We start from the raw sequence: 27,916 nt of genomic DNA, 5'->3' as shown, positions 1-27,916 counted from the left end.
GTCTCTCTCTCTCTCTCTCCCCCCCCCCACCCCTGGCCAAGCTAATTTGTAAGCCTCATATTGGCTGGAGAGGTGAAGAACAATGCAATGTTCCAGCTAGATTTTACAAGCTTCTGCAGACACATCCCCATCTGGACAGTTGATGGGGACAGAGTGTCACCAGCACTAAATTTTGATGCTTAAAACCTTGTGTTGACTGCCTATACGCTACTAGGTCAGGTTCAAGACACTTGGGTTAATTTACAAGGCCTGTGACGACTTGGGACCAGGATAGCTCAAGGACTACCTGATCCCTTGCAACTCTTCAAGGAAGTCACTGTTAATGACTCAGATGCACAACTCATATCCTTCAGAAGCCATGCTGCATTCAGTATTGTGAGCCCAGTTTTGTTGAACTTCCTTCCAGCTGAGGTCAGATAGGCCCACTCCCCCTGTTGAACTTCTAGCTCTTACTGAAGGCTTTTTTATTATTATTATTCCAGCAGGTTTTTGAACTGAATTCTGATTTTGTAGGTTTCAGCTCATTTTCAGTCTTATTGTATGGGGTCCCTTGTACACTGCTCAGGGATGACTGTCACTAAGCAGAATACAAAATGTTGAAATAAATAAATAAATAACTATATGGAGTGGGAGATTTCAGAAAAGAATTAGAAATGGAGGAGTATAATCTTCTTAACTGTTGCTAACTTCCCCAAGCATGGAGTTTTTATTTGAGACCATCACTAATACTTTCTTGACCTCTGTCCTTAAATTATCATGATTATATTTAGCCAGTTTTTGTCTGTATCTATCTATCATCTATCTATCATCTATCTATCTATCTATCTATCATCTATCTATCTATCTATCTATCTATCTATCTATCTATCTATCATCTATCTATCTATCTATCTATCATCTATCTATCTATCTATCTATCATCTATCTATCTATCATCTATCTATCTATCTATCTATCTATCTATCTATCTATCTATCTATCATCTATCATCTATCTATCTATCTATCTATCTATCTATCTATCTATCTATCATCTATCTATCTATATCTATCATCATCTATCATCTATATATTTATCTATCTATCATCTATCTATCTATCATCTATCTATCTATCTATCTATCTATCTATCTATCTATCATCTATCTATCTATCTATCTATCTATCTATCTATCTATCTATCATCTATCCATCTATCTATCTATCTATCATCTATCTATCTATCTATCTATCTATCTATCTATCTATCATCTATCTATATCTATCACCTATCTATTTTATATCTTTATACATTCACACACCCAAAATAGCTTATAGGGGAATTTTTTTTAAAGAGGGGAGCTATTTTTTTTAAGCTATTTTTTTATAGGGGAATTTTTTCCTGGGCACTTTATCATATGTTTTGTTAACATTGAATTCCACCCTTTCTGATTTTGTTAAATTAATTTCATACCTCAACAGCTTGCTAAATTCATCAATCAAACTCAAGACATTTCCAAAAAAATTCAGGATGTTTGACAAATAATACATCATCAGCATAGAGATTAACTGCCTGTGGTAATGGCTCAATGGAGAGCACAAACAACCGGGGTGATGAGGGTCATCCTTGTTAAGCATCAACTTAAGTCACAGGTGACTAACCTTCAAATCTGCCCTTCAAATCTGCTGGATTCCAACTCCTATCAGCTCCAGCCGACATGGCCAATAGTCAGAGATGATGGGATCTGCAGTCAAGCATCATCGGGGACCCCATTCCTAGGCTTATTCCCTGGCATGTATAATTGAAAAGCAGCTCAGATAGCACAGCTGGGAAATATGTATTTTTAACACTATCAAGCAGAGGTGGAGAACCTCAGGATTGTGGGCCAAATATGGCCCTCCAAGACTCTCCATCTGGCCCTTGAAACTCTCCCCAGGCCATGCCCCTCAGTGTCAGGAACTGGCAGGATGAGGAAGAGTGGGGAGAGCCACCCACCCACAAGCCCCCCAGGGACAGCACAGAAGATGACTTAGATCCTGGATCCTGGTAGTGGGACACTGAAGAGCAGTCAGCAGAAGGGACAAGCTGGGAGATGCTAGAAACAGGAGGTGTGAGCAATTAAGAGGGGTCAGAAGAAGGAGGGTCTTCCAGAACAGGGTGAGAGGCTGAGAGTCACAGTCTGAGTGCAGACTCGGATAGAGAGGAATCAGAGAGTGGCCCCGCTACCCACCAGCAGGACAGTCCCGGTCCTGCTGACTTGCCTCCCCCTCTGAGCCCCTGATCAAGCAGAGTCCTGCACATTGCTGAGCAACAGGCCAGACAGGCCCAGAGGAGGAGCTCGCCACTAGATGCAACCTTTGTCTTCTTGGGAGGGATCCAAAGCGAAAGACTAGAGGAAGAAGGGTGGAACTACAGTGGTACCTCTGGTTATGAACTTAATTTGTTCTGGAGGTCCGTTCTTAACCTGAAACCGTTCTTAACCTGAGGTGCCACTTTAGCTAACGGGGTCTCCCGCTGCTGCCACGCCGCCAGCACGCCATTTCTGTTCTCATCCTGAGGTAAAGTTCTTAACCCGAGGTACTACTTCGGGTTAAGTGTTTGTAACCTGAGGTGTTTGTAACCCGAGGTATAATAATAATAATAATAATAATAATAATAATAATAATAATAATATTTGTACCCCGCCCATCTGGCTGGGTCTCCCCAGCCATTCTGGGCGGCTTCCAACAAAGATTAAAAGTACAACGATTGAAAATACAGGTACCACTGTAATGGCCAGTTTCAGCAACCACTCAGCTGGAGTAAGGTGAACCATAGTGTTGTTATTTTCTGTTAAATAAAGAGCTAATTGTGTCCTGTGCCTGCCATGTGTGTGCCTGCCCTGTGGTTGACCAGGCTCCTTGACCCTCAGTGAGCACCCTGAGTGTAATGTGTCCTTGAACTCTGACCATGCTTTTTGCTTATCTAGATGGCGGGTGCAGAGGGATGTGTGAGTAGGTGTAGAAACTACCCTACTTAGCCCCTCCCACTTGTGCCTCTGGCCTTGCCCACCACTGAAATGTGGTCCTCTAAAGGTTGCTCAGAAAGGAATGTGGTCCTGCAGCCAAAACATTGAGAAACCTGCTGTAAATAGCTGTAGCAAGTCAGGGTAGGCAGTGCTCAGTGAAATGTCTCATTAGCACAACTCTGTAAGGCAGTCCCTTATATTATGGTTCTGTTCTTGCTCCCCAGCCTAACTCAGCAGTGTGGCTTATGTCCTCAAATCACCCCATTTGCAGAGGAAGGTTGCAACTCTTTTTTCAGAGTCCACTTCTGTGTCCATTAACAAGCAACCTGACTGCTTGATTCAAGATAGGAAGGGCCAGAAAGCAGCTTGGTTCCTAAGTTCCTAATCATAGTTTCAGCTCCTTGATGCCTTGCTCTGAGTGGTACAGTGCAGAGCACATGTCAAGTGATGCTGTGCCCCTGGATGATATATGGACAGAAAGTAGCAAATAGAGAGATGACCTGGAAGACTCAAGAGGGAGCAAATTAAGCACCAGCCTTGTGAGAGAAGCAGTGTGGACAATTTCAATGCAAATTATGCTGTACTTTATGAATGTGAATGCATTTTTCTAGGTTATAAATGCACCATTAGGAGTAGAAAAATCCTTACAGCACAATAACTTTTATTATTCAATAACTGCAGGCCTATTTTAATAGCTTTATAAGTTCTTAGCAGTACCACTGACTCTTCTTCTGGGGTATTAAGTTGCTCTGTAGTCCTGGAGGACAAGAACCCAAGGAGTCAGCTAAAGTGTGTTGACGATTTTGGAGAAAAGCAACCATGTTAGGACATCATCCTTTAGCGCTAAGAGGGTAATGGTGTGGGTTTTCTTTAATGGGCTACACAGGAACAGAAGATGGGTTGCTTTAGAACCATGCCTCCGTAGGTAAGCGTGCAGTGAAATAAGTTAAAATTGCATCTTAAACTATGTTGATGACCTGATGGCTGAAAAGCAGGAAGTAAATATACCCAACAAATAAATAGACATTTTTCAGTGGTGCAGCTGCCAATGGGGAATCCAGTTAATTGCTTGTATAAAGTAAGGATGGGAAACTCATGGCCCTCCAGTTGTTGATGGACTCCAACTCCCATTAGCCCCAGTCAGCAAGGCCAATTGCCAGGGATGATGGGAACTGTAGTCCAGAAACATCTGGTGTGAGTCAAAGGTCCCATGTTTTAGAATGCTGGCACAGTAGAGAGAGGATGAAATTTAGCACAGTCCATTCCCTCATATGCACGCATGGAATGTTTTACGGGGAGGTGGCATAAAAAAAAATTGATCACTTACAGCAGCTGTCTAAAGTGGCAAAGCCTCATCATGTTATTTCTGACACATGGTGGAAATATACAGAAAACAACAGTGCTACAATTAAATGAATACAATATAAATTCATTTCTTTCAAAAAGACATGGGGGACAGTTTTTACCACATTAGCTGCGTCCAAGAATTGAAGCTCACTAACTTTGTCCATAATATCACAGTGGACATAATTGAGAATTAAGCTTTCCCCAATCTGTACAGCCCCATTCTGGGTTCCACTGAATAGCAATTGACAAAGAGACAAAACCCAGGAACTGACTTCTACAGGTATAACTTCTAACAGGTGCTGTGTTAAATACAGTCAATGGTATTACATGTACGCATTATCCTGGGCCTCATGTGGAATTCAAGACCAGAGCTGGCCCAAGACCATCAGCCAGTGGCGTAGCGTGGGTTGTCAGCACCCGGGGCAAGGCAAGTAATTTGCGCCCCCTAACCAGTGGATTTTAGCACTGATTTTAGCACTGCGAGTGGGAGCGCGCCCCCCCCCATGTTGCGCCCGGTGCGGCCGGCACCCCCTGCACCCCCCACACTACGCCACTGCCATCAGCTAAGCATCACAAAAGGGCAGACTTCTGACAAGTGGGAACTGCTTCCCCTCTGGGTCTATTTCAAAACAATTTGACATGAGATGGACCACAATGTGTCACAAGCAGAGAGCAGGAGCAAATAAGAAACACTGCATCAATTAAATGGCAGAGCCAAGGGTTCCAGGTAACTAATTCAGACTCTGCAGCACGGGGAGCTGGGCGAGCCCACATCTGTCCAGGTAATGGACTCCAACTCTCATCAGCCTGAGCCAACATAGCCAGTGTTCAGGGAGTATGGGAGCTGTAGTTCAGCCACATCTGGAGGGCCAGAGGTCTCTCCCCCACTCTGCAAGAAAAGCCCCCCCCCCCCACATCCTGGGTTAATACTCAATGTGACTTAGAGGGGAAATGCACCTAATCAGTCTTACTCAAAGAAAACCTTTTATTTTACTCCATGCCAAGTAACATCCTATCTCTATCTGTCCCTTAGTTCAGTTCCAAAACATTCATTTAACAGTACTGTATTGATGAGATGTTTATACAGGTAGCAGCAGGCTTTCACAACTTATAACCTATCAAGCTGAATGCAACCCATCTTGTAGAGGCATCAAAGCCTAGAATGTATAGCAACCTGGTAAAGATTATGATGCCTCTACCTGGGACGGCAAATACAGTAGAAGGGGAGGATCTGCAAGCTATAATGCATGAGTACCAGTGAGCTCCATTCCATTTCCTGGAACTCAAGCTGTAGTCTAGTCAATAGTACGAATTCCTTTTAAGTGCACTGTCCCTCCTTTAAAATGCCTTTGTTGAGAACCATCCAGCAGCTGAATCTAGGGCTATAGATTTGTCATGCTGAAATCAAAGTTAAAACAAATGACGGCATTTCAAAAATGGGAAAGACGACGAAAATCACATGGGAAGAGAGCTTGCAGAGGTTTTACAATTGCAGAGAGTGAGTTACAGAGGTCTCACATTCCTAAACCATAGTGAAAACTCTCTCTCTCTCTCTCTCTCTCTCTCTCTCTCTCTCTCTCTCTCACACACACACACACACACACACACACACACACACACACTGCCCCAGGCCATTTTAATTACTTGCAACCAAATTCTATACATGTTTACTTTGCAAGTATGTCTGGCTGAGTTAAATGGGGCTCACTTCCCAAGTAAATAAGTATAGGATTGCTTTCTCAGGCTACACTACTATGCACACTTGACTGGGAGTATGCCTGAGTAGATACATAGAGGGTTGTATTGGTATGGCAACATATTGGCGTCTTTTCACCAGATTAAATTAAAGACAGATTAAATGTATTCCCATCAGAAGTGTTAAATGGCAGACTGAGAGATATTCCTTATCAAAATAGGATCTGTGTATGCTCTCAGGACGTCGACTGCATGAGGCATATTTTATTGCATTGTGGACAATAGGATCAAGCTAGGGAACTATTGATTAAACCACTGCTGGCAAATCGGCTGGGTCAATCTGAAGCCTACTATACCAAATATCTTCTGGACAACAAGTCCAATGGTATCACAGTGGCTGTGGCAAAGTTTCTTTCAGTAGTCATACAAATCAAAGATCAACACACCTATGACTAAACAAATAATGCTTCAGTCTCCCTTCCCTGGGGGGTTGTCTGTATGAATCTGTATTTTATTCTGAATCCATATTGTGTTGGACAACAATAAAGATTTATATTGTATTGTGTTGTATTGTATTGTATTGTATTTATTATATTATATTATATTGGTATGGTGTCTGTATGCCCTGGTTCTCCATCTAGATAGAAGAAGAAAAACCCAAAACAGCTTCATAACTCTCTGAATTGCCTTTTTAGATGCAAGACTATTACCTGCAGTGAGCTAAATGAAGAGGAAAATGTAAGTTGTCACAGAGTGAAAGAAGGCCTGGAACTCAAAGGCCTGGAAACGATGCCTTATGAGGAATGGCTAAGGGAGCTGGGCATGTTTAGCCTGGAGAAGAGGAGGTTAAGGGGTGATATGATAGCCATGTTCAAATATATAAAAGGATGTCATATAGAGGAGGGAGAAAGGTTGTTTTCTGCTGCTCCAGAGAAGCGGACACGGAGCAATGGATCCAAACTACAAGAAAGAAGATTCCACCTAAACATTAGGAAGAACTTCCTGACAGTAAGAGCTGTTCGACAGTGGAATTTGCTGCCAAGGAGTGTGGTGGAGTCTCCTTCTTTGGAGGTCTTTAAGCAGAGGCTTGACAACCATATGTCAGGAGTGCTCTGATGGTGTTTCCTGCTTGGCAGGGGGTTGGACTTGATGGCCCTTGTGGTCTATTCCAACTCTATGATTCTATGATTCTAAGATGGTGCCAACATTCATCACCTTTCCATGGACTTAAGACAGATGAGTCGCATCCCTGACCTCTGATCTTAAATAGGAAGCAAAGTAACACAGGAAGTTCTCCAAAATCCATGATTGGGCAATGCCAGCCAAAATGCCAAAAAATCCGAAGGCCTGGCTTAGTGGCCTAGGACCTGGGAGACCAGTGATCAAATCCCCACTCAGCCATGAAGCTCATAGGTTAACCTTTGGTCAATCAGTGCCTCTCAACCTAACCTACCTCATAGGGGTGTTGTGAGGATAAAATGAGGAGGTGATTAAGTGTGTATGCCACTGAGCTCCTCAGAGGAAAGGTGAGATATAAATGCAAGAACATGATGTTACATAAATCAAGGGATGGGGGAGAGAGAGGGAGGCTGGCGGGGGGGGGGGGGGTGGTGGATAAAAAGATGCCTTGAAGTTGCTTACCTAAGTTAGACTTACGTAGTGCCTTGAATGTTGAAAAGTGTATATAAATAAACAAATAATAGTTTAGCATCTCAAATATGACTGTTCATCTCACTCACCTCTGGGTTTGTGTGTATGTGGGTGTGGGTGTTATTCAGGAATAAATGTGTGTATTTATCTGCAGCATGCATATGTTTGCAAGAATGAGAGAGAATAAGAACGAGACTGAAGAATGCATCTACTCAAGCATTAAATGATCTGAAAGAAGTGGAGTAGTCACCACTGAGAACGCTGAGTTGTTTAACAGCTTCATGAGCTTTAAAACCACACAAGTCTCTCTCTATAACGCACAGATGTTCAGGGTAAAGTTAAAACAAAACGGATCTCTCTCTGCGCCTGGGTGCTTAGATTTGGTGGGTATCCATCTGGATTCATCTCTGAGAACAAGCAAAGTCTCTAGGCAGAAGCTTATGAGTGAATTAAAAGTTCATTTAGCATGAATTACAAAAACGTGGAACCAGGTGGGAAACATCTGCCGGCCTGATCCCAAGCGCCTTTGCCAAGTGGAGCTACTCTCTCAGTGGGAAGAAAACGGAGAAGGAAGACAAGAAACCCAGAATAGCAAACGCTCACGCGCAAGTGAGCGCTCTTTGATGAAAGACGGTTTTGTTGTAGTGTTGTAATTTTTTTGAACGCGGAAGTGTTGGGACCGTCTCTGCATAAAGCAGTACTGTACTGTAGTTACCAGGTGCGCTGTCCGTGGTCCTGAAATATCAAACAGTCCGTTGTGCTGAAATTCGCAAACTGAAGCAGAACTTCCATTGGAACCGCCCCCCTTCCCCTTCCCCTTTCGGAAGCTCTTAAATATGTATAGTGGCTCCGGGCCATTTCCCCTCCTCCCCTCCCCTCCCTCACTTTCCCCGGTACGCTCACAGAGGCGAGACCCCAGGCATCCCTTTCTCTCTCCCCACCCCAACGCCCCCCACCCCACAAACCCTCCACCCGCACCTACCAGGCTCTTTCTAGGGAACTCGTTGAGCACGATGCTGATCACGGGGATGTGCAGCGCGGTGGCGACGAAGTCCATCTCCAGCATCTCGCTTCTGCTCTGCGGGAAGGCGAGGATGGCCGAGACCCCTTGCACCACGACGGTGTGGCAGATGCTTTGCAGGAAGGAGACCGGGTCGTTGCTCCAGGAGGCGCTGGGCGAGGAGAAGGGGAAGAGAGGTAGATCGCCCAGCCCCGCTTCGATGGCCATCACGACCTCCAGGGACAGGTTGTAAGGCAGAAGCCCCTTGACACGGTTGAGGGTCTCCACCGCCGACAGCAGCGCCTCCCGGGGCAGCAGCGGAGGGAGACCCTCGTCGCCACTCCCGTTGCCCAAGTGTGCCCTGCTCCTCAAGCCGGTTGCCGCTCGCCACCTCCCTGGAGACCCTCCGGACCCCTTCCACTCGGCTGCCCTAGGCGCCTGCGGCTCGGCTTGGGGTCCGGCTGCCGCCTCTCGCCCTCCTTCTCTTCGGAGCGCAATGCCATGGTGCGGTCCTGGTCCCCAGGCGTCCGCGCCGGCGGGGGAAGTGGCAGCCCAGGGCTGCAGGTGCGCCGCGCCGATCCTCACTGTGTGCCCGATCCGCTTGAGGATTTGGCAGGGCTGCGGGTGGCAGGAGGAAACGGGCACCCTGGCCAGCACCAGGGCGCAGGGCGGCAGCAGCAAAAGGCACACCCTGCTCAGGAGCCACCACACGCTCAGTCTCCACATCACGGGAGAAGAGCCCGGTGCCCTGCGCGCAAGGAGAAGCCCCCTTCTCCCCCGCTGGCTTGGCACCTCAGCCGCCGCCTCCTCCTCCTCCTGCGACGCTAGGCGCTCCTCTCCCAGCCCCTCGCCTTCCGCCAGCCATACAACTCGGACGGCTCGCCAGTCGCTCCGGGCGCCTTGCGGGCTCCTAAAGTCCACATCAGCCAGGGCGGGGAGAACACCGACGGGCAGCCGCCGCCTCCCGTCGGCGGAGGCTTCGGATCCCCGCCTCGAAAGGGAGACCTTCCGCTGGCCGCTCTCGTCGTCCTCCTCGCGCCTTCCACCCAACCCGACGACGCGCCCCAGGGCTTAGCAGGGGAGTCGCGAGAGCCACTCCATCCCGGGCGGATCGCCGCAGCCCTTCGGGGCGATCCCTTCTGGCGCCATGGCTTGCGTCTGCTAGGAGGGAACAAGCGGGGAAGCCAGATCTCCAGATCGCCACGGAGGGTAGAAGACTCGGGATCCCAGCCTCCAGATCTGCCTCATCTCCCTTCGGTCACTTTGCTTCTCCTTCTTTTCTCCACTCCACTCCTTCCTCCCTCCTTCCTTCCTTCCTTCCCTCCCTTCTTCTTCTTCTTCTTCTTCTTCTTCTTCTTCTTCTTCTTCTTCTTCTTCTTCTTCTTCTTCTTCTTCTTCTTCTTCCCTCTCTTTCCCCCTCTCCAATGCGCTTCCCCTTCCCGCTTTGGAGGCTCTTGCGAAGAGGAGACCAAAGTTGCCCGGCGCGGAGGCTGAAGCCAGAGGCAGCCGCTCTCGCCGCTCTCCGCTTGTCCGAAGTGGCTCCAGTCGGTCGCTTGGCTGCGCTAAACTCCCACCGACTGGCTGACTGGCTGCCGAAGACGGCTTTGGGGGAGGCGAGCAGGTAGCGCCCCAAGCGGGACAAGTTCCCCGCGAGGGATGTTGGGGGTTGTAGTCAACCCAGCCCGGGTGCTGGGAAGCGCCCACGGCTCCAGGGTTTAGAGGAAAGAACGCCTTGGCGTCATCGGAGCCATAGTTTAGAAGGCTGCTTCCCCCCTCCTCCTCTCCCCATCGTCACAGATTGTCTAATATTTGATGAGCTAGAAGAGAGCTGGAAATCACCAAGAAGGATGGGGCACACCCCTATTTCCCAAATAATTTCCTGGAACGTCTAACCCAGTGTTCCCTGCACTGGTTGGTAGTGGCTCTCCAGGATTTCACACAGAGCAATGAACCAGGGAATTGCATGGAAAGCAGATGCTTAGATAGATAGATGATAGATAGATTTGTAGAGTTGGAAGAGACCACGAGGGTCATCTAGTTCCTTCCAATGCAGGAATCTTTCTACTGAGATACAGCAATCATACCCTCCAGCTATGGGTTGCACTCCCCACTCTATCTAACAGCTGCATGGCAGGCAGAAAATCAACAGGTGCACTGTTCCCTCCATAAAAAGACGAGGTGGGAAAAATCCACCCATCAAACGAATATAAAAATAGACCTAACTGAAGATCAGACTGAAGACTTATCAAGTCTAGAATTCTGTTGTCACACCGGTTGGCCCGATGCCTGTGCGAAGCACATGGGATCATAAGAGTTGGAAGGGACCTAGTCCAAGACCCTACAATGCAGGAAATTACAGCTGTGCTATGACCTTAGTGTTATTAGCACCATGCTCTAACCAACTGAGCATGAGCACAAGAGCTTCCCAGTGAGAAGATCCAGTGAGAGCCCCTGTGGTGTAGTGGTTAGAGCAGAGGTTTTCAACCTTTTCAAGTCTATGGCTCACTTGGCCAACTGCATTCTTTCCGTGGCACCCCTGTGGGGCTCAGAAGCCCAGTTATGTCACCCCTTGCCTGCAGAGCTGGCAGCCTCTCACCCTTTTTCAAACACACTCCCTTGTGGAGGGTTCCCTCAGCCTCCTCTCCCCTCTCCTTGGGAGTCCTTTAGGCAGCTGCAGCTTCTTCCCCTGGTCTCTGAGCGCACTGCCCCCCCTGCGCGCCACAAAGAGAGATGCCTCCTCACACTGCCCCTCAGAGAATTGAGAAGCAGCTTTGATCAGCCCCAGAGGCACCATTCACCTGCAGAACTTATAGCCAGGGTTGCTGCAACAAACAACTGTGCAAGCCTTTGGGAGGCAGAGACACAAGAGGGCATCAGAAGAGGGAGTGAGGGAGGGAAGGAAGGAAGGGAGGAAAGAAAGAAGGAAGGAAGGAAGGAAAGAAAGAAAGAAAGAAAGAAAGAAAGAAAGAAAGAAAGAAAGAGGCCACTGGTTGAAATAGCAGTTCGAAAGCACGTCAAAGTGCGAGTAGATAAATAGGTAATGCTCTGGCGGGAAGGTAAATGGCATTTCCGTGCGCTGCTCTGGTTCGCCAGAAGCGGCTTAGTCATGCTGGCCACATGACCCGGAAGCTGTACGCCAATAAAGCGAGATGAGCGTCGCAACCCCAGAGTTGGTCATGACTGGACCTAATGGTCAGGGGTCCCTTTACCTTTACCTTACTAGGTTAGAGTACCTGGGAAAGCAGAGGTCTGGTCCCCACTTGGCTGCAAAGCTCATTTGGTGACCTTAGGCAAACCACTCTCTCTTGGCCCAACCTACCTCACAGTGTTGTTGTGAGGATAAAATGGAGAAGAGAGAACCGCTTATGTCACATTGAGTGCCTTGAAGGAAAGGTGGAATATAAACTAAGTACAGTCATACTTCGGGTTAAAGTAGCTTCAGGTTGAGTGTTTTCAGGTTGTGCTCCGCGGTGACCCAGAAGTAACGGGTTACTTCTGGGTTTCTCCACTCGCGCATGCGCAGATGCTAAAAATGATGTCATGCGCATGCACAGAAGCAGCGAATCGCGACCTGCGCATGCACAGGCGTGGGTTGCGTTCTGCTCAGGATGCGAACGGGGCTCCGGAACAGATCCCGTTCTCATCCAGAGGTACCACTGTAAATAAGAGTGCCAGGACCTACAGTAGTATTTCTGGAAACAGGGGCAGACTTCGGTAATCTTTCGCAGTATGGTGCCCTGTGTGGGGCCAAATTTTGGTGGCCCCAATTGGATCTTCTCAGTTAAGGATCTTCTCCTTGGCTCAGATCCTGTGTAATGGAACTGCCCACACCGCCCTAGATCCAGTGCTGCTGAAAATGTGCCTCTGATATTGAAAATGATGCCACGGAACCATGACTAGCATTTTAGAGAAAAAGTGTTTAAGACATGCTAAAAATTTCTGAAATTATGCAGGGCACGGAGAAAGAGGTTAGAGTTAAAGTCTCTCTCTCTCCTTCTCCCTCCCTCTCGTTCTTGGGGCATAAGGCTACCAATGACTGCTAGCTCTGATTCCAAAGTCAAAGGATATCAGTTGCTGTTCAGGTCCTGCATGGAGGCTTAGCCACTGTGAGAAAAAAGATGCTGGATTAGTGGTATTATTATTATTATTATTATTATTAGTAGCAGTAGTCTATATCGCCCTTCACCCAAAGTTCACAGAGCGGTTTAGAATATAAAAACACAAAGATACACACCATACAGTGGTACCTCGGGTTAAGTACTTAATTTGTTCCGGAGGTCCGTTCTTAACCTGAAACTGTTCTTAACCTGAAGCACCACTTTAGCTAATGGGGCCTCCTGCTGCCGCTGCACCGCAGAGCACGATTTCTGTTCTCATCCTGAAGCAAAGTTCTTAACCTGAGGTACTATTTCTGGGTTAGTGGAGTTTGTAACCTGAAGCGTATGTAACCTGAAGTGTATGTAACCTGAGGTACCTCTGTAATAACAAACAAAAACACCAGCAACAGTTTAAAAGGCAATTAGCCAATAGTTCTAGGTTATCTTTAAAATCTGTCATATTAAGAGTTGTTTTAAAAGAAAAGTGTGAAATCATTTTTGTGTCATTTGCATGACCATCTCATTTTTGAGATATTAGTAAATGTGGATATGTGTGCAATGTTTGTTTCTTTGATTTTTCCAATGACATAATGTTGTGGGTGATCATTTAGCTAAGTATATATTTCTATGGAAATATATGTGTGTTATAAGGGCGTCAATATAGTGATTTTATTAGTCGATTTGAGGTTTGTGAAGGCGATTCTCGGAAAATAAAATATAGTATTTTCCTACACAGCTGCTGTTATTGTTTTCCTGATTGCTTTTGCAGCTGGCTTGATCTCACTTGTTATTTCCAATCTTGCTTCATATCTTACATCTTATAAACATTGGAACTGATCCCTGAGTACAGAGCAACCTCTCAACATATCATTCGTTCATAAATTTATTCATTCCAATGTATCAGCAGTCCTGCCATATGCTTAGAAACCTCCCAGGGCAGCCAAACCCCAATTAAAAAACATAAAATTGAATCCATATAATATAAGAAAATCAATTTGGCATGTAAACACCATCAATAACAATTACAAATCCCCCCCAAAACCAGCAGCAGGCTCCAATAAAAGACCTCACACCTGGAATAAAATGCACCTTTCTTGTAATGCTCACATCACAAGAACAATATGGATTTAGCTGAATTTTTAAAAATGACAAAACAAGCTGATGTGCTGAATCTCTCTTGGGAGGCAGTTCCATAATCAAGACCACCAAGGGGTCTCACCCATTTTGTGGGCCAGCCTAAGATCTACCAATGCTGAAACTTAAAGCAAGGCCTTGTATGACGACTTCCATGCATTGGTTGTTTCAGACAGGAGAAGGCATTCCCTGATGTATCCTGGGGTGAAGCTGATTAGGACTTCAAAGGCCAAAAACACCACTTTGAATTGTGCCTGGAAGCTCATTGGTGCTTTCATGCCTGCCCGCCTAAGTATTCAAAATATGACTTCACACCTGCAGTCTGAAGTGGTACAATCTCAGTCTACCACTTCATCTGCTATTTTGAGCAGTTGCCTCCCCCACTGTAGTTCCACCAGACACAGGCCACAATGTTTAGCAGGCCACTGGGGTGGGGGGTAGAAGAGAAGGGAAATACCAGGTCCATGAGATTGGCTTCTGCTCATGCGACACAGAATATGATTCACATTGTTGATATATACATGGTGACATTTAATGTTATTGACATTGTTCCTTGCCTTTCTGCAATATACCATTTATTCATGCATTCGTTCCATTTATCAGCCAGCCAATAAGAATGATTCTTTGGGCAGCATACACAACAAAACAGATTACAAATCACATTTCCAATAAAGCATGACTCAATAAAGCAGCAAATAAAACAAAGCTAACACCAGGACAACCATTCCAAAACAGAGATCTTGAGAGTCCAACATCAGACCAACGATCAGTCAAATACAGCAAACTAAAAGGATACATTCCAAAGAGTTAAAACAACCATGACCAAACCCCAGTAAAACAAAGTTGTGGTTGTTCTTTTTATATTTTGAAAGCCCTGGGGAAATGAAAGAAAAATGATTTCCCTAGAACTCAAAATATATTTAGGTAGGCTCTAGGTGGGTCTCTCTGGAGTGGGCATTTTGCAATCTGGTTGGGTACAACTGAAAAGAACTTTTCAAGATGGTCTACAATGATGAACCGACAAAGTGCAAATGAACAATCAAAATAATGATAAATGGATCTGAAACTAATGCAGCATGTAGTTAATTTATGAGCTTCATTGCCACATCATATGGTGTTGGTCCAGCACACTCTTCTCATACTCTATGAGAACGGCTGGTTTGTGGTAGCTGAATCACACAGGGGAAGAGCTTCACACAAAGTCTACATCTATTTGAGTCAGGTCTGCCTGTGAGCAGAGAGGCAGACCTAGGGCCCTTTGCATCCTGGACAAGGAGCTGGATCAACCCCGATGGCAAGAAAAAACCCACTTTAACATAATATGACTATCAGAAGTTACTAAATTTTATGTGATCCAAGTATTCAAAATGTCCAGAGTGAGGGCAAGGTGAGGAGGAAGGGCGAAAAATAAATAAATAAAAACTCAAATGGCCTTTGCCATGGTGAGAGAAGGATGAAAAGCTTATTCCATGTTTGATCTCGCCGCAATAATGGTGGCACATTGCTATACACATATACCGTACATTGTACACTGCATAGTCTCATACCCTCCAACATTTCTCCAATGAAAATAGGGATGTCCTATTCAATTATTATGATTATGATTATGATTATTTCACTATTTGTACCCCACCCATCTGACTGGGTTGCTGTAGCCACTCTGGACGGTTTCCAGCATATCTAAAAACATAATAAAACATTAAACATTAAAATGTCCCTATACAGGGCTGTCTTCAGATGTCTTCTAAAGGTTGAATAGTTGCTTATCTCGCATAACTCCATTCCCTACAACATTTCTCTGATGAAAACAGAGATGTCCTAAGGAAAAGTGGGACATTCCAGGATCAAATCAGAAACCAGGATGGCTTCTGTAAATCTGGGTCTGCCCCTGGAAAATAGGGACACTTGGAGGGTCTGTAGATGATTTTTGCACACCCACCCGCCAGTTGTGCACCCCTGGCAGGGTCTGTTTTGCCAACCCCTAGGTATGCCTCTGCCTAAGAGTCCAGGAGCAGTCCACTGCATAGCCAATGCGATCATCTGAGGGCCAGGACATAGCAGCTCGGATTTGGATTTCTTATGAATCACCAGCCAGCCAAGCTGTGTATTCTGATTTGATCTGACTGAGAGCAATTTGGCCTGGCCTGTGACTGCCTACAAAGCGCCATCCTTTTTCTATTGATGGCACACAATGTTCATTAGGACAAACGAAGCAGGGTAGCGGAGGGAAACCCGACGAAGGTAACCACAAAGGAACTTTAGCACTGCCAATAAAACGTGCAAGTCATTATATTCATCATCCCCAAATTGCCCACGTGGGCATTAGCTGGGTTACTTCGTGCGAGGAACATCATTGTTTCCACACCAATTAATGCATTTCAAAGGCGGAGGAAACAGGAACTATGTAATAAGGGAAGAGCAAAAGAGAAAATAAAACAAATCATTAGAGCGAGCTCATGTGGCATGATCAAAATATATGATAGCATGGGGCCCTCTAAAGGTTTATTGCTATTTGTTTGGAAAGACATCCCACACAAATCCTTATAGTGCCTCACATATTAAGTCATGTTCTCCTCCTCTTTGTATATCAGAGCCTCAAATCCTGCATTTCTCCTCAGATTTTAGATAGGTTTTAGGTTCTTCCTTGGGACAATCTTAATGAATATCTCTGTAGTTTCTGGCCATATCCATATTATGGATTTAAACTGCATTAACATCCATTCTATCTCCCAAGGGAACCCTGGAAAAAGGTCATCTCACCCCTTTTTTAAACCAATCGATCATTGCACTCTGCAAGAGAAGGCTTCCATCAGGAGGTCTGTTCCATATGAAGTAGGAATTGGGACTTTAGTGTGGTGATACCTACCTTTTGGAACTCCCTCCCATTACACATCAGACAGGCACCATCGCTATTATATTTTCAGTTCCTACTGATGACTTATCCAACCAACCTTTTAAGAAGAGATAATAAAATCATATCATTGTATAGTTGGAAGGTACCCCAAGGGACATCTAGTCTAACCTCCTGCAATGCAGGAATTTCAGCTAATGCAGCCATGACAGACAGCCACCCAAACTCTGCTTAAAAACCTCCAAGGAAGGAGAGTCCACAACCTCCAGAGGGAGACCGTTCCACTGTCAAACAGAAAGTTCTTCCTGATGTTGAGTCGGAATCTCCTTTCTTGTAACTTGAAGCCATTGGTTTGAGTCCTACCCTCCAGAGCAGCAGAAAACAAGCTTGTTCCCTCTTCCATATGGCAGCCCTTGAGATATTTGAAGATGGCTATCATATCTCCTCTCAGTCTCCTTTTCTCTAGGCTAAACATACCCAGCTCCTTCAATTGTCCCTCATAAGGCTTGGTTTCCAGACCCTTGATAACCTTGGTTGCCCTCCACTGCACATGATCCAGCTTCTCAGCAACCTTCTTAAATAGCGGTGCCCAGAATAGTCTACCACTGAGCTAAGGTCCTTCGCTGTCCATCTGCTGTTGCATAGCTGAGCTCCCACACCAGGGACACTTCTCTCTACCATTGGAGGCCAGCTAAGGGAGGCAACATTGAAGGTGTAGGACTGCAGCTTTAAAACAAAAATATCTTAAACAGATAAATTTTATCTGCTTCAGGTGCTCTCAGAATTAAGCATTTTCCTATCAGTATAGTCTTGTTTCATTTGTCTCATTCAAACAAAAATGTTCTGGTTAGGGTTAGGATGACAGAAGATTGGGAAGCCGCAGATACAGGCAAGTGATGTTCCGAGGCACCAGATGAGTCAGTGAAATTGTGTATATTTGAAACACAATTGGAAAAGCCTGCAGACACCCTCTAAATCTCTGGATACCCTTGGAAAATACTTTAAAAAACCCAGCAGCCCTACCAGAGGGGCAAGAATGGTGTCAGTCTTCTTCATTGATGGACAATATGTGTCAGGGACTGGCTGGATGAGGAGGAGTGCTGGAAGCCACCTTACCAGGAGGGAGAGGATTTGGATCTGGGCTCCTGGTGGTGGGAAGCTGGCCACACCCCAGAGAAGGGGGTGAGCTGAGAAATACCAGAGGCAGGAAGCTTAAGAGATAGTGAAGAAGAGGAAGAAGAGCAGAGGCAGGAATCAGATCTGGCAACTCCGCCACACAGCCAGCCTGACAGCTTCTTTGTGTCATCCTGCAAGCCCTCTCACTCCCAAAATTTGGCATCTGTTGCATATTGCCAAGCAGAGAGGCAGGCAGACACACAGAAGGTCCCTTGGAGCTCACCGTAGACAGAAGGAGAAGGCTGAGACAGAGGGCTAGCGAGTGAAGGGGGAGTTACAAATCAGTCTGGACAACTGCTTCATCTGGACAGAAGCAACTCTTAGGGCTGGTGAAACAAAGGTTGTGTACAAGACCACACCAGGGGTCAGCAAACTTTTTCAGCAGGGGGCTGGTCCACTGTCCTTCTAACCTTGTGGGGGGCCAGACTATTTTTTTTTGGGGAGGGGGGGGGTGAACAAATTCCTATGCCCTACAAATAACCCAGAGATGCATTTTAAATAAAAGGACACATACTACTCATGTAAAAACACGCTGATTCCCGGACCATCAGTGGGCCAGATTTAGAAGGCGATTGGGCCGGATCCGGCCCCCAGGCCTTAGTTTGCCTACTCATAGACCACACTATACCTTTAAAGCACTTTTGAAGCACATTCTTAGTTCAAAAAATTTCTGGGCGCTGTAGTTTATCCCTCACAGAGTTACAACTCCCAGCAACCCTTAACAAACTACAGCAACCAGAGGTCTTTGATGTAAAGAATGCGCTATGAATGTGCCTGTAGCTTAAAGAAGCTATTTTTGTACGGATAACTTGAAAGCAAATAAGCCTTCAAACTTTAATCATTTTAAGAGGTAGATTAATCAGATAAAACTCTGATTCATTGTTGAGGGGGTCAGTTTTGATGAGCAGGGGCTCATTTTAATTGGTGCAGCTGAGACCATTGTTTATATTTTGAAGTTAGTTTAGTTTTGATGTTCTCCTGTAATAGGGAATGCAAAAAAGATGATATAAATGGCGACTTTCCTTCAAAGGACAAGCAACAGGTTTTGTTCATCCTATTCCTCATTACCTTTCTGTACTTCAAAAAGGTACCTATTATATATTGAGGTTTGGTGATATGCAAATTTATTTAGCTTTAATCCTTTGGTCTGCACCATTGGACACAGAGGGTGTTACTTGAGAGTAAACTTTATTTATATGGCATTGATTCTCTCATACATTGCTGAGGTATAAAACTCAAAGTTGCTTTGCAAATAAAGTAAACTAACAAATAAGCCACACAAAATTTAAAAGCAGCCTAACAATATAACCAATGAACCAGCCAGCCAACCAACCAAAGGGGTACTGAACAAAGTTATAATCAGAGTAGACACACTGGGTGGTATTCAGCTAGGTTTTACTCAGAGTAGATCTGATGAAATTAATGGACATAACTTAGTCATTTCCATTAATTTCAATGGGTCTACTCTGACCCATTGAATATCACCCATTGAAGTCAATGAACTGAAGCTGGTCATGATCTCCATTGATTAAAAATCTAAGCTAAACTGTCAGCTCAGAACAGCACCACTGCAATAGCTTAGCTCTTTAGCAAGTTAATTAAAAAAAAGAATATCCTAGCTTTGTAAGAGATCAGCAGCGTATTAGGAGTATGATTTACAAACCATGAAATGGGTGGTAATGGGGGAAGCAATCTACTGTTCACCCTCAACCTCTAGCTACAGTACAGTGCAGATGGCTATTCATGGACACAGCAATGCATGGAATGGAAGAATTTGAACTTGTCCTCTGGCCCTCCATGTATTAATGAGCTCTTCCATACTGTATACAAGCCATGCACTTCCTTTCTGCACTGTTGTGTACAATGTCTCTGCATAATCTGTACCCCACATTCAGTGCCAGATTTAGAGCAGTGCTGGTATTTCTACCACGCAGGACACCAAGCTGAGGGGCTGCAACATTGAGAGAGGATCCATAATTGAGAAGATCTGTTTTGGAGCACCAAATTTTGCCCCTCATGCAAATTGAAGGATTTCTAAAGTTTGTCCCTGCTTCGTTGTTTTCAGGGTACAGAATGTGCATGAAGAAACTGAATGTGCAACATGCAGTTTTTACACAGGTAGACTCCGTGCAGAAGAGTCCATCAATGTGTGGACATCAAGGGACACAATCCTGCTTGCTTGCTCCTTAGGTATCTACAAGCACCCGACTGCTTGCCCCAAAAGTAGTTGGGCCTTCACGGGCATTTCCACTGAATACTCAAATTTGTGTGTGTGTTAAATGCGAATTCTTCCCTCTCACCCCCACCCACCAAAAGCAGAGGTTTTCACAGAGCAGCCTCCTCTGCCAAGGCCTCCTGACATAAGAAAGTCCCCCCCCCCCAGGGCCCTTTGCCTGGGACTCACTAAAACTTGGAGCCAGCCCTGGACAGAATGCTTGCCTCTTGTCTCTTCTCTTCATATGAGACTATTTCCAGGCAGTATTCAGTTGCATACTGTACTGGCAAATTCAGATAGTACAATTATAGTTGATTGGGAGATTTTCTTCAACAAACCCACTTCCCCCAAAAGGCTTGTTGCTTAGTTGTTTAGTTGTGTCTGACTCTTTGTGAGCCCACGCCAAGCACTCTTGTCTTCCACTGCCTCCTGCAGTTTGGTTAAACTCATGTTTGTAGCTTCGAGAACACTGTCCAACCATCTCATCCTCTGCCATCCCCTTCTCCTTGTGCCCTCAATCTTTCCCGGCATCAGGGTCTAAGTGATGGGGAAATGCACTGGGAAGTTTGGGATAACACTTGCTTTGATGCAACAGTAATTGAACCTCCCCACAAAAAAAGCATAATGGATGCTTTTTTAAATGGCCAACACCATCTAATCTTTCTGAAAACAAATAAGGATAAAACCCAATAAATAGGTCATCGGGAAACACCCTTAGATTCTCTCTCTCCCCCTGTGTGCTATTTCTCTTGAACACATGAATTAAAGCCAAAGTTTTTCTTATAACAATGGCATTATTGAAAGTGCAGATATGGGGCTGTGCCGGCAACAGAGCTGCTGTTGTGTGGGAGGATAAAGCAAACACTTTTGTAACATGTCATGGGGAAAATTTAATGTAATAACAGGCCCACGGTGAGCAATAAAATAAACAACACAAAAGGGTGCAATGAAGTGAGCCAAGCGAATGAAACAAAATAGTAATAAGCTGTTTGGGTTTTCTTTTTTGAGGGGGGTGGAGGCATAAAAAATAGAATTATTATTTTCATCTGAAGTGGAGAATCACAATACATATGATTGACAGCAAGGTCTTTTGTCTCTATTCATAGGGTTCTATTAAATGAAACCCTACTTTGAGTAGACCTACTGAAATGAATGGACCTAGTTTAGTCATGCCTATGAACTAGGAGCAGCACAGAATGCCATCCTTACCATTTGATGGAGGACTGTAGTGCTGCTTCAGGATATCATCAGTCAACTTTTTAAAACATATTCAGGGGTAAAATTCTAAAAAAAGGGACGTGCCAGAGTTAACGCTTGTGCAGATGCTCCACCTCTAATGGGATATATGATAGGACAGATAAATTGGTAGTTTTGGTCCTCACAATATCTCGCTTTTCCGCTGTCAGAGCTGGGAGGTTGCCACTGCTGCTCTGCTCCTCATGTCTCACTGCAGAGGTGGGTTGAGGGGACCCCAACCAGTTTGGTCATACAGGGTGCACAGCCTCGGGGGCACTACAATTATGATGTAGAATGGAAGGCAAGAGGTGGGGAGGGAGCACCAAATTTTGGCATTGCACAGTTACATTTCCGAGCACAATTCAAAGTGTGGGTGCTGACTTTTAAAGCCCTAAATGGCCTTGACCCAGCATACCTGAAGGAGCATCTCCACCCCCATCGTTCAGCCCGGACACTGAGGTCCAGCACCGAGGGCCTTCTGGCTGTTCCCTCACTGCGAGAAGTGAAGTTACAGGGAACTAGGCAGAGGGCCTTCTTGGTAGTGGCACGTGCCCTGTGGAACCCCCTCCCACCAGATGTCAAAGGAAAAAACAACAACTACCAGACTTTTAGAAGACATCTGAAGGCAGCCCTGTTTAGGGAAGCTTTTAATATCTGAAGGACTATTGTATTTTAATCTTTTGTTGGAAACTGCCCAGAGTACCTGGGGAAACCCAGCCATATGGGTGGGTAATAATAATAATAATAATAATAATAATAATAATAATTATTATTATTATATTTGAGACTCCAAGGTCCGCCACTGCTGGCTGCTAGGTAAAAGTAGTATCAACAATCTGGGTTCCAATGACTTGGGGTCAGAGATGCCGACTTGTGCCCAAGATTGCGGGCCCCCCGATGCACGTCGTGTGTGACTTCATGCACCCATTTTGCATTGCACATGTGTGACATGATGCACACAGTGTTCAATATGCACACGACATTGCATCGTCAGTTGGAGGGTGAACACATTGCACAATGTGGCACAGTTTCAATGGCCAGTGGCTTCTCCTCCCTTGTGCTCAGAAGGAGCCAGTCAATGAAGCTGTGCCACGCTTGGCTCCACGCTCAGACTCCTTGCTCTCCTCAACGTTGAGGGGCCCTTCCAACAGATACTGGGGTACGGAGGCAAAGACACCTCGGCCCAATAGTGTTGGTACTCCTGCTTGGGATTACTTATGAAAAAGGGCTGGAATAGCGCATAAAGAAAGGAAATGGTGATGGCAGGCCAGCAAAGAGGAGATAGGGGATGTAGGAAGCATAAGGCAGCTGAAGTGGTGCACTCCAGATGTTGATGAAAGTTGGTGGGTTTTTTTTTTGTTTTTTTTTTTGCAAAATCGCAAAGAAATTGGATGCTTTTGAGACTATCCTCCACTAGGGCCAGGGCTTTTTCAGTGATGGCTCTGACCTGGTGGAATGCTCTGTCCCACAAGACTAGGGCCCTGCAGGACTTGATCTCCTTCTGCAGGGCCTGTAAGACAGAGCTATTCCACCTGGCTTTCAATTTGAATTAGCCTGATCCTCTATTCCCTTTACCCTTTCCTCTTCTATGAAGAAACCCTTTCAGGGACCCCATATTTAAATTCTTCCCTGGTCCCCTTGCTGGCCCTAGTAGGACCAAATTGGCCAGTTAGCCCTGGTGATCATTTGATGTCTACTGACTCGGTTTTTTCTTCTTCCCCCAAATGACCCTTGAATTTTTGAATTTTATTGATATTGATGCTGCATTTTATGTTGTATTTTATGCTGTTTTAAAGTCGCATTTTAATCAATGTTTTATATTTGTTGTTAGCTGCCCTGAGCCTGGTTTTTAAACTGGGTAAGGCGGGGTATAAATAAAAATGTATTATAATTATTATATTATTTCCGAGGAAAATCAGGAAAAACAACACTGCCAACATGGGCTGCCGGATTTTCCCGGACATCTCGACAATATTCGCCCAGACACTGCTTGTGGTTGCAGTATTCCAGATATTTTTGGGGAACTCTGGCAAGCCTACTCCAGGATGACAGGAGTCGTCCAATAACATCTGGAAAGCCACTCAGGTTCACCACTCCTGACCTAAGGTTAGGTAAGGTAAGGTAAAGGACCCCTGGGTGGTTAAGTCCACTCAAAGGTGACTCATTTCGCTTTTCAGAAGAAGAAGAAGAAGAGTTTGGATTTGATATCCCGTCTTTCACTCCCTTTAAGGAGTCTCAAAGTGGCTAACATTCTCCTTTCCCTTCCTCCCCCACAACAAACACTCTGTGAGGTGAGTGGGGCTGAGAGACTTCAGAGAAGTGTGACTAGCCCAAGGTCACCCAACAGCTGCATGTGGAGGAGTGGAGACGCGAACCCGGTTCCCCAGATTACGAGTCTACCGCTCTTAACCACTACACCACACTGGCTCTCTTCAGGCTGAGGGAGCCGGCTTTTGCCCACAGACAGCTTTCCAGGTCATATGGCCAGCATGACTAAACCACTTCTGGTGCACAGAGGACCGTAAGGGAACAAGGGTCTGACATGCACCCATTCACTTTGCTTTTGCTCAACTTTATGGATATGTATCACTTTTGCTGCACTTGGTGGACATCTTGCAAGTGCATGAATAATTGGCACATCCAGAATGATTAAATTTTCACCTTGACTTAATGTAGGGACAAAATCTCTCACCTTCATTCTGCTGAAGTTTCCGAAGACGCAGAGTCCTTTAAAGTGAGTGATATGCAGCTGTCTGACCCGTCTCCAGTCACTGGAAAGTAACTAGACCATATGATCACCGGTTCCATATCCCTTAGCATAATTCCTACCATATAATGATCCTGTGGTTCATAACACTTGATAAAAAGAAGCCCACTTATTACTAAAATTACAGCATTTCAAAAGCAACTTCTTCAGAAATCCAGTCCCCGTCTATGGGTCACTGCTACCCTACCAGTTATAAATGTTTCTAACTAGAAATGGAGTTACACCAATGAATCTTTGTCTAAAATGTGAAGTTTCCTTTTCCCAATGAATAAAACTGGTATCTCTATTGAATTTGGTAATGTTTTTTTTAAAATGCCCTCATTTTAACTGTTTTTACACATGTAATGTTTTTAAATTATTTTTATATCTGCACTTATTTTATAAATGCTTTTATTGCATTATGAAATTGCCTTGAGATGGTTGTTAGGAAGCAATCCAGATGACCTCCAGCACTGGTCCTTATCAGCTTGCACTTGATGTCCATATTGGCACATATTTCTGGGCCAAGTTCAATGTTCTTTTATTAACTTAAAAGGCCCTTAACAACCTGGGTCCAGGATACATTAAGGACCACCTTGTTCCTTATATATCTGCCCAGTCACTGAAATATCTGGGAGAGAGTCTCCGATAGTGTTTTCCCATGGCTCAGATGCACAGCTCTCATTCTCCAGAAGTTGTGCATTTATTATGGTCCTCCTCATTCTGTGGAACTCTGTCTTGACTGAGATTTGACAGGCCCCCCTCCCTGTTGACCACCACATGCCAGACAAATCCTATTCAGCATGGATTTAAGGAAGTTTTCTGGTTTTTATTATTACTTTATATTTATTTAATAAAAAAGTTATTAATGTTCTTTGCATGTTTTTTAAGAATTTTTATGTATGCCACTTAAAAACTTGGGTAACCAGGTAGCCTATAAATACCTTGAAATAATAAATATGTGCTGTAGATTAGAGGTCACCAACACGGTCTCCTCTCCTCCAGACACTTTTTCTGGTGTCCATAGAGTCCTTCCAACCCTGCCTTGTTGAAATAAGGTTTGAGATAAGCATCTTATGGTGAACAATTGTAGTGCTGCATATTTATTATTACAAACACTATAGTGAGGGGAACCCCCTCCCTCAATTGCTCAGTATGGACTAAACATCTTCAGTGGGCTTAGAATGATGATTGAGGACCTAACTATATTTGTCATTAACAATGCAATTAGTAATCCAATCATGTGTTTTATTATAGTGATTGTTATCAAGATTGCAGCAACGTTCAGATTCTCTTCCTAATGCTAATTACTGTGCCGGGGGAGGGAGATTTAATGGAGATTGTAGCGGGGGGGGGGGGAGAGAGCTCCCCTCCCCATGTACTGTGATACTGATAACAATCACCTGCAATTTGCTGCACCTGGAATTTGATGTTTGAAAAACACACACAATGTGACTGCTATTCACATAATTGACGTGTTGTTGTTGTTGTGTATGGTATATAAAAATTTAATGATATGCAATGTACAGACTCTTTATATTCAAAATAATTTTACTTTCATAAACATATAACTGAGAAGAACATATCTACAATCTCATGCTTATTGACTTTGTTCCTTATAGAAAGCACAGGTTTCTCTCTATGGACATTTAGGGTTCTTCCTCTGTCTGCCTCACCCCAGACAGACATACATCGTCCTCAGCAGCAGCCAGAGAAACCTCTCTCAGAAGCCATCCCCCCACCTCCAGAGAACAGGGGGAGAACAAAAACAACAGTTACTTGAATAACAGTCACAACAGAATGGATTGCATTCAGCCAATCACACGAGAGCTTTTGCCGAAGTAAAAATCCCATGCTAAAAATACACAGCAATTCAACATAAGCAAACATTTCCATTTCAGGAAATTAAACTATTATCTTTAACAGTTTTAGACCCTGATTATAGGCAAGAGGGAGAGAGGGAAACTGGAAAGGAGTATGCTGGAAGAGGCATGGCTGACTGGAAGAATCTAAAAGCAGAGCACTCCACAATGCAACGTTTTGCTGCCTGCCCCATTTATCATTGATAATGGCCATTGATGGGCCTATTTCCTGGGGACAGATCTACCTCCCAGACTAAATTCAAAAATATGTCCCCCGTAACAATTAGTTTTCAAACAGGGAGTTCTTCTGTCCATGTCATCAAGCAAAATGACACTGCACCATTAAATGTGTCCAATTTAAGTGGAAATATACTGTATTTAGCAGTCATCATTAGACTGTGTGCTATCAGCATATGCGAAACATCGTACCCCGGCTGCTGCTATTTATTATTATAATGTTGCCATTTCCAGCAATAAATATCACCCTGCTTGATGGATTCATGATCTTAATTTCAATTACATGAATAGTCCTTTGGATGCCAGATGGTAAACTTAAGCAATCAAGTCAGAGCTGAGGCTAACTTTGCAACTAAATTAATTAACCGCCATGCCCTTTCCAGTAATTTTACATATGAAAAATGCCATATCAAAAAACCGGTTGTAGTGTGTTAAAATGCCAGAATAATTCCTAAGCCTGTCAGCTTTGCTAATGGCAATGGAACCTTTTGTATGATGTACATTTCATTTATGAGCCTTAACGGTATTCTAAGGCAATTATATGCTTGTCTAAGCATTTCCCCTCATTTGGACGTTGGTGTCTTGATTTTCCTTAGGACTCAAAATAAATTTCAGTTTTGTCATGATTTGCTTTGCCTTGCAGAGATTATGGTCCCTTTTCTCTCATCCTTGTTTAAAATAGCAGAGCTCTTTGCAAAAATGAAAACCCTCAACTCTGAAAGAGGGGGGAGGTATAAGAGGAGCCTGGCAGTGGAAAATGGATCCAACTTATTGGTAACACACACCAGACTTTGGAGCTGGAATATACAGATATTAAGACATTCTTTTAGACTAAGGCTCCCAACTGTACTATACATTTAGAGCTACCTCATAAGACATTTAGAGCTATGTCATGGTTTCACCCAAAGAATCCTTGGAACTGAAGTTTCTTAGGGGTTCTGATAGTTTAAAAAATAAATAAGTAAAATTTCTTTATTAAAAATAAAAATAATTTAAAGACAAAAGAAGGAAAAAAGGGGGGGACCCGATAAAGTTGTTATTATCCAATGAAAGGACAGAAGGTGTGTATAAACTCGTATCACATGAAGGGCTCTGAGTGTTGTTAGGCGACCAGCATTTCTCTTCAAGAGCTAGTTTCTAGAGTGGTTTAATAATCATTTCCTTTTCCCAGGGAACTTCTATTGAAAGGATCCCTTCTTGCTCCAGGCCCCTTTTCGAGTCAATAAATTTGTTTGGGGCAATCTATAAGAACCCTGCTGGACCAGACCAGTGGACCACATTGGTCTGGTCTAGCTTCTTGTTCTCTCAGTGGCCAACTAGATGTCTATGGGAAGCATGCAAGTAGGAAGGACACAAGCATAAGATTACTCCCCCCTCCTGCAGTTTTCAGCAACTGGTATTCAGAAGCATACAGCCTCCAACAGTGGTTAAACTCTCCCATGGAAATCAATGAGCTTTAACAGACTTACCTTTGCCTCAAATAGTTTGGTGACTGTCATGTAAGTTTCAGAAATGTCCTCACTCAGGTCTTTTGGGATTTAATTGAAAAGGCCATGTTAAGAATATCCCCCCCCCCCCCTTGCAGGAATGATGTTGTCTACAGGAGAATTTAAAAACAAAACGGAAGACTTGAGTTGCCGCATTCTCTAAAGTGTCTGATAACCATACTTTAATGATGAATTCT

General features: G+C 44.5%; 1 protein-coding gene across 1 annotated transcript in view; it reads right to left on the bottom strand.

The window, feature by feature from the left end:
* The window catches only part of GRIN3A (glutamate ionotropic receptor NMDA type subunit 3A), a 94,727-nt gene extending 84,460 nt beyond the window's left edge, over positions 1 to 10,267 (bottom strand). Inside the window, exon 1 of the mRNA XM_077921182.1 lies at positions 8,661 to 10,267. Coding sequence (XP_077777308.1) covers positions 8,661 to 9,404 — 744 coding nt within the window. The 5' untranslated portion in view covers positions 9,405 to 10,267. The remainder of the gene's footprint in view (positions 1 to 8,660) is intronic.
* Between the last annotated feature and the right edge of the window lie 17,649 nt (positions 10,268 to 27,916).

This window comes from Podarcis muralis, chromosome 17, assembly GCF_964188315.1.
Source record: "Podarcis muralis chromosome 17, rPodMur119.hap1.1, whole genome shotgun sequence".
Classification (NCBI taxonomy): Eukaryota; Metazoa; Chordata; class Lepidosauria; order Squamata; family Lacertidae; genus Podarcis; species Podarcis muralis.
Note: the sequence above shows the minus strand (reverse complement) of the source record. Positions and strands in the feature narration are given on the sequence as shown.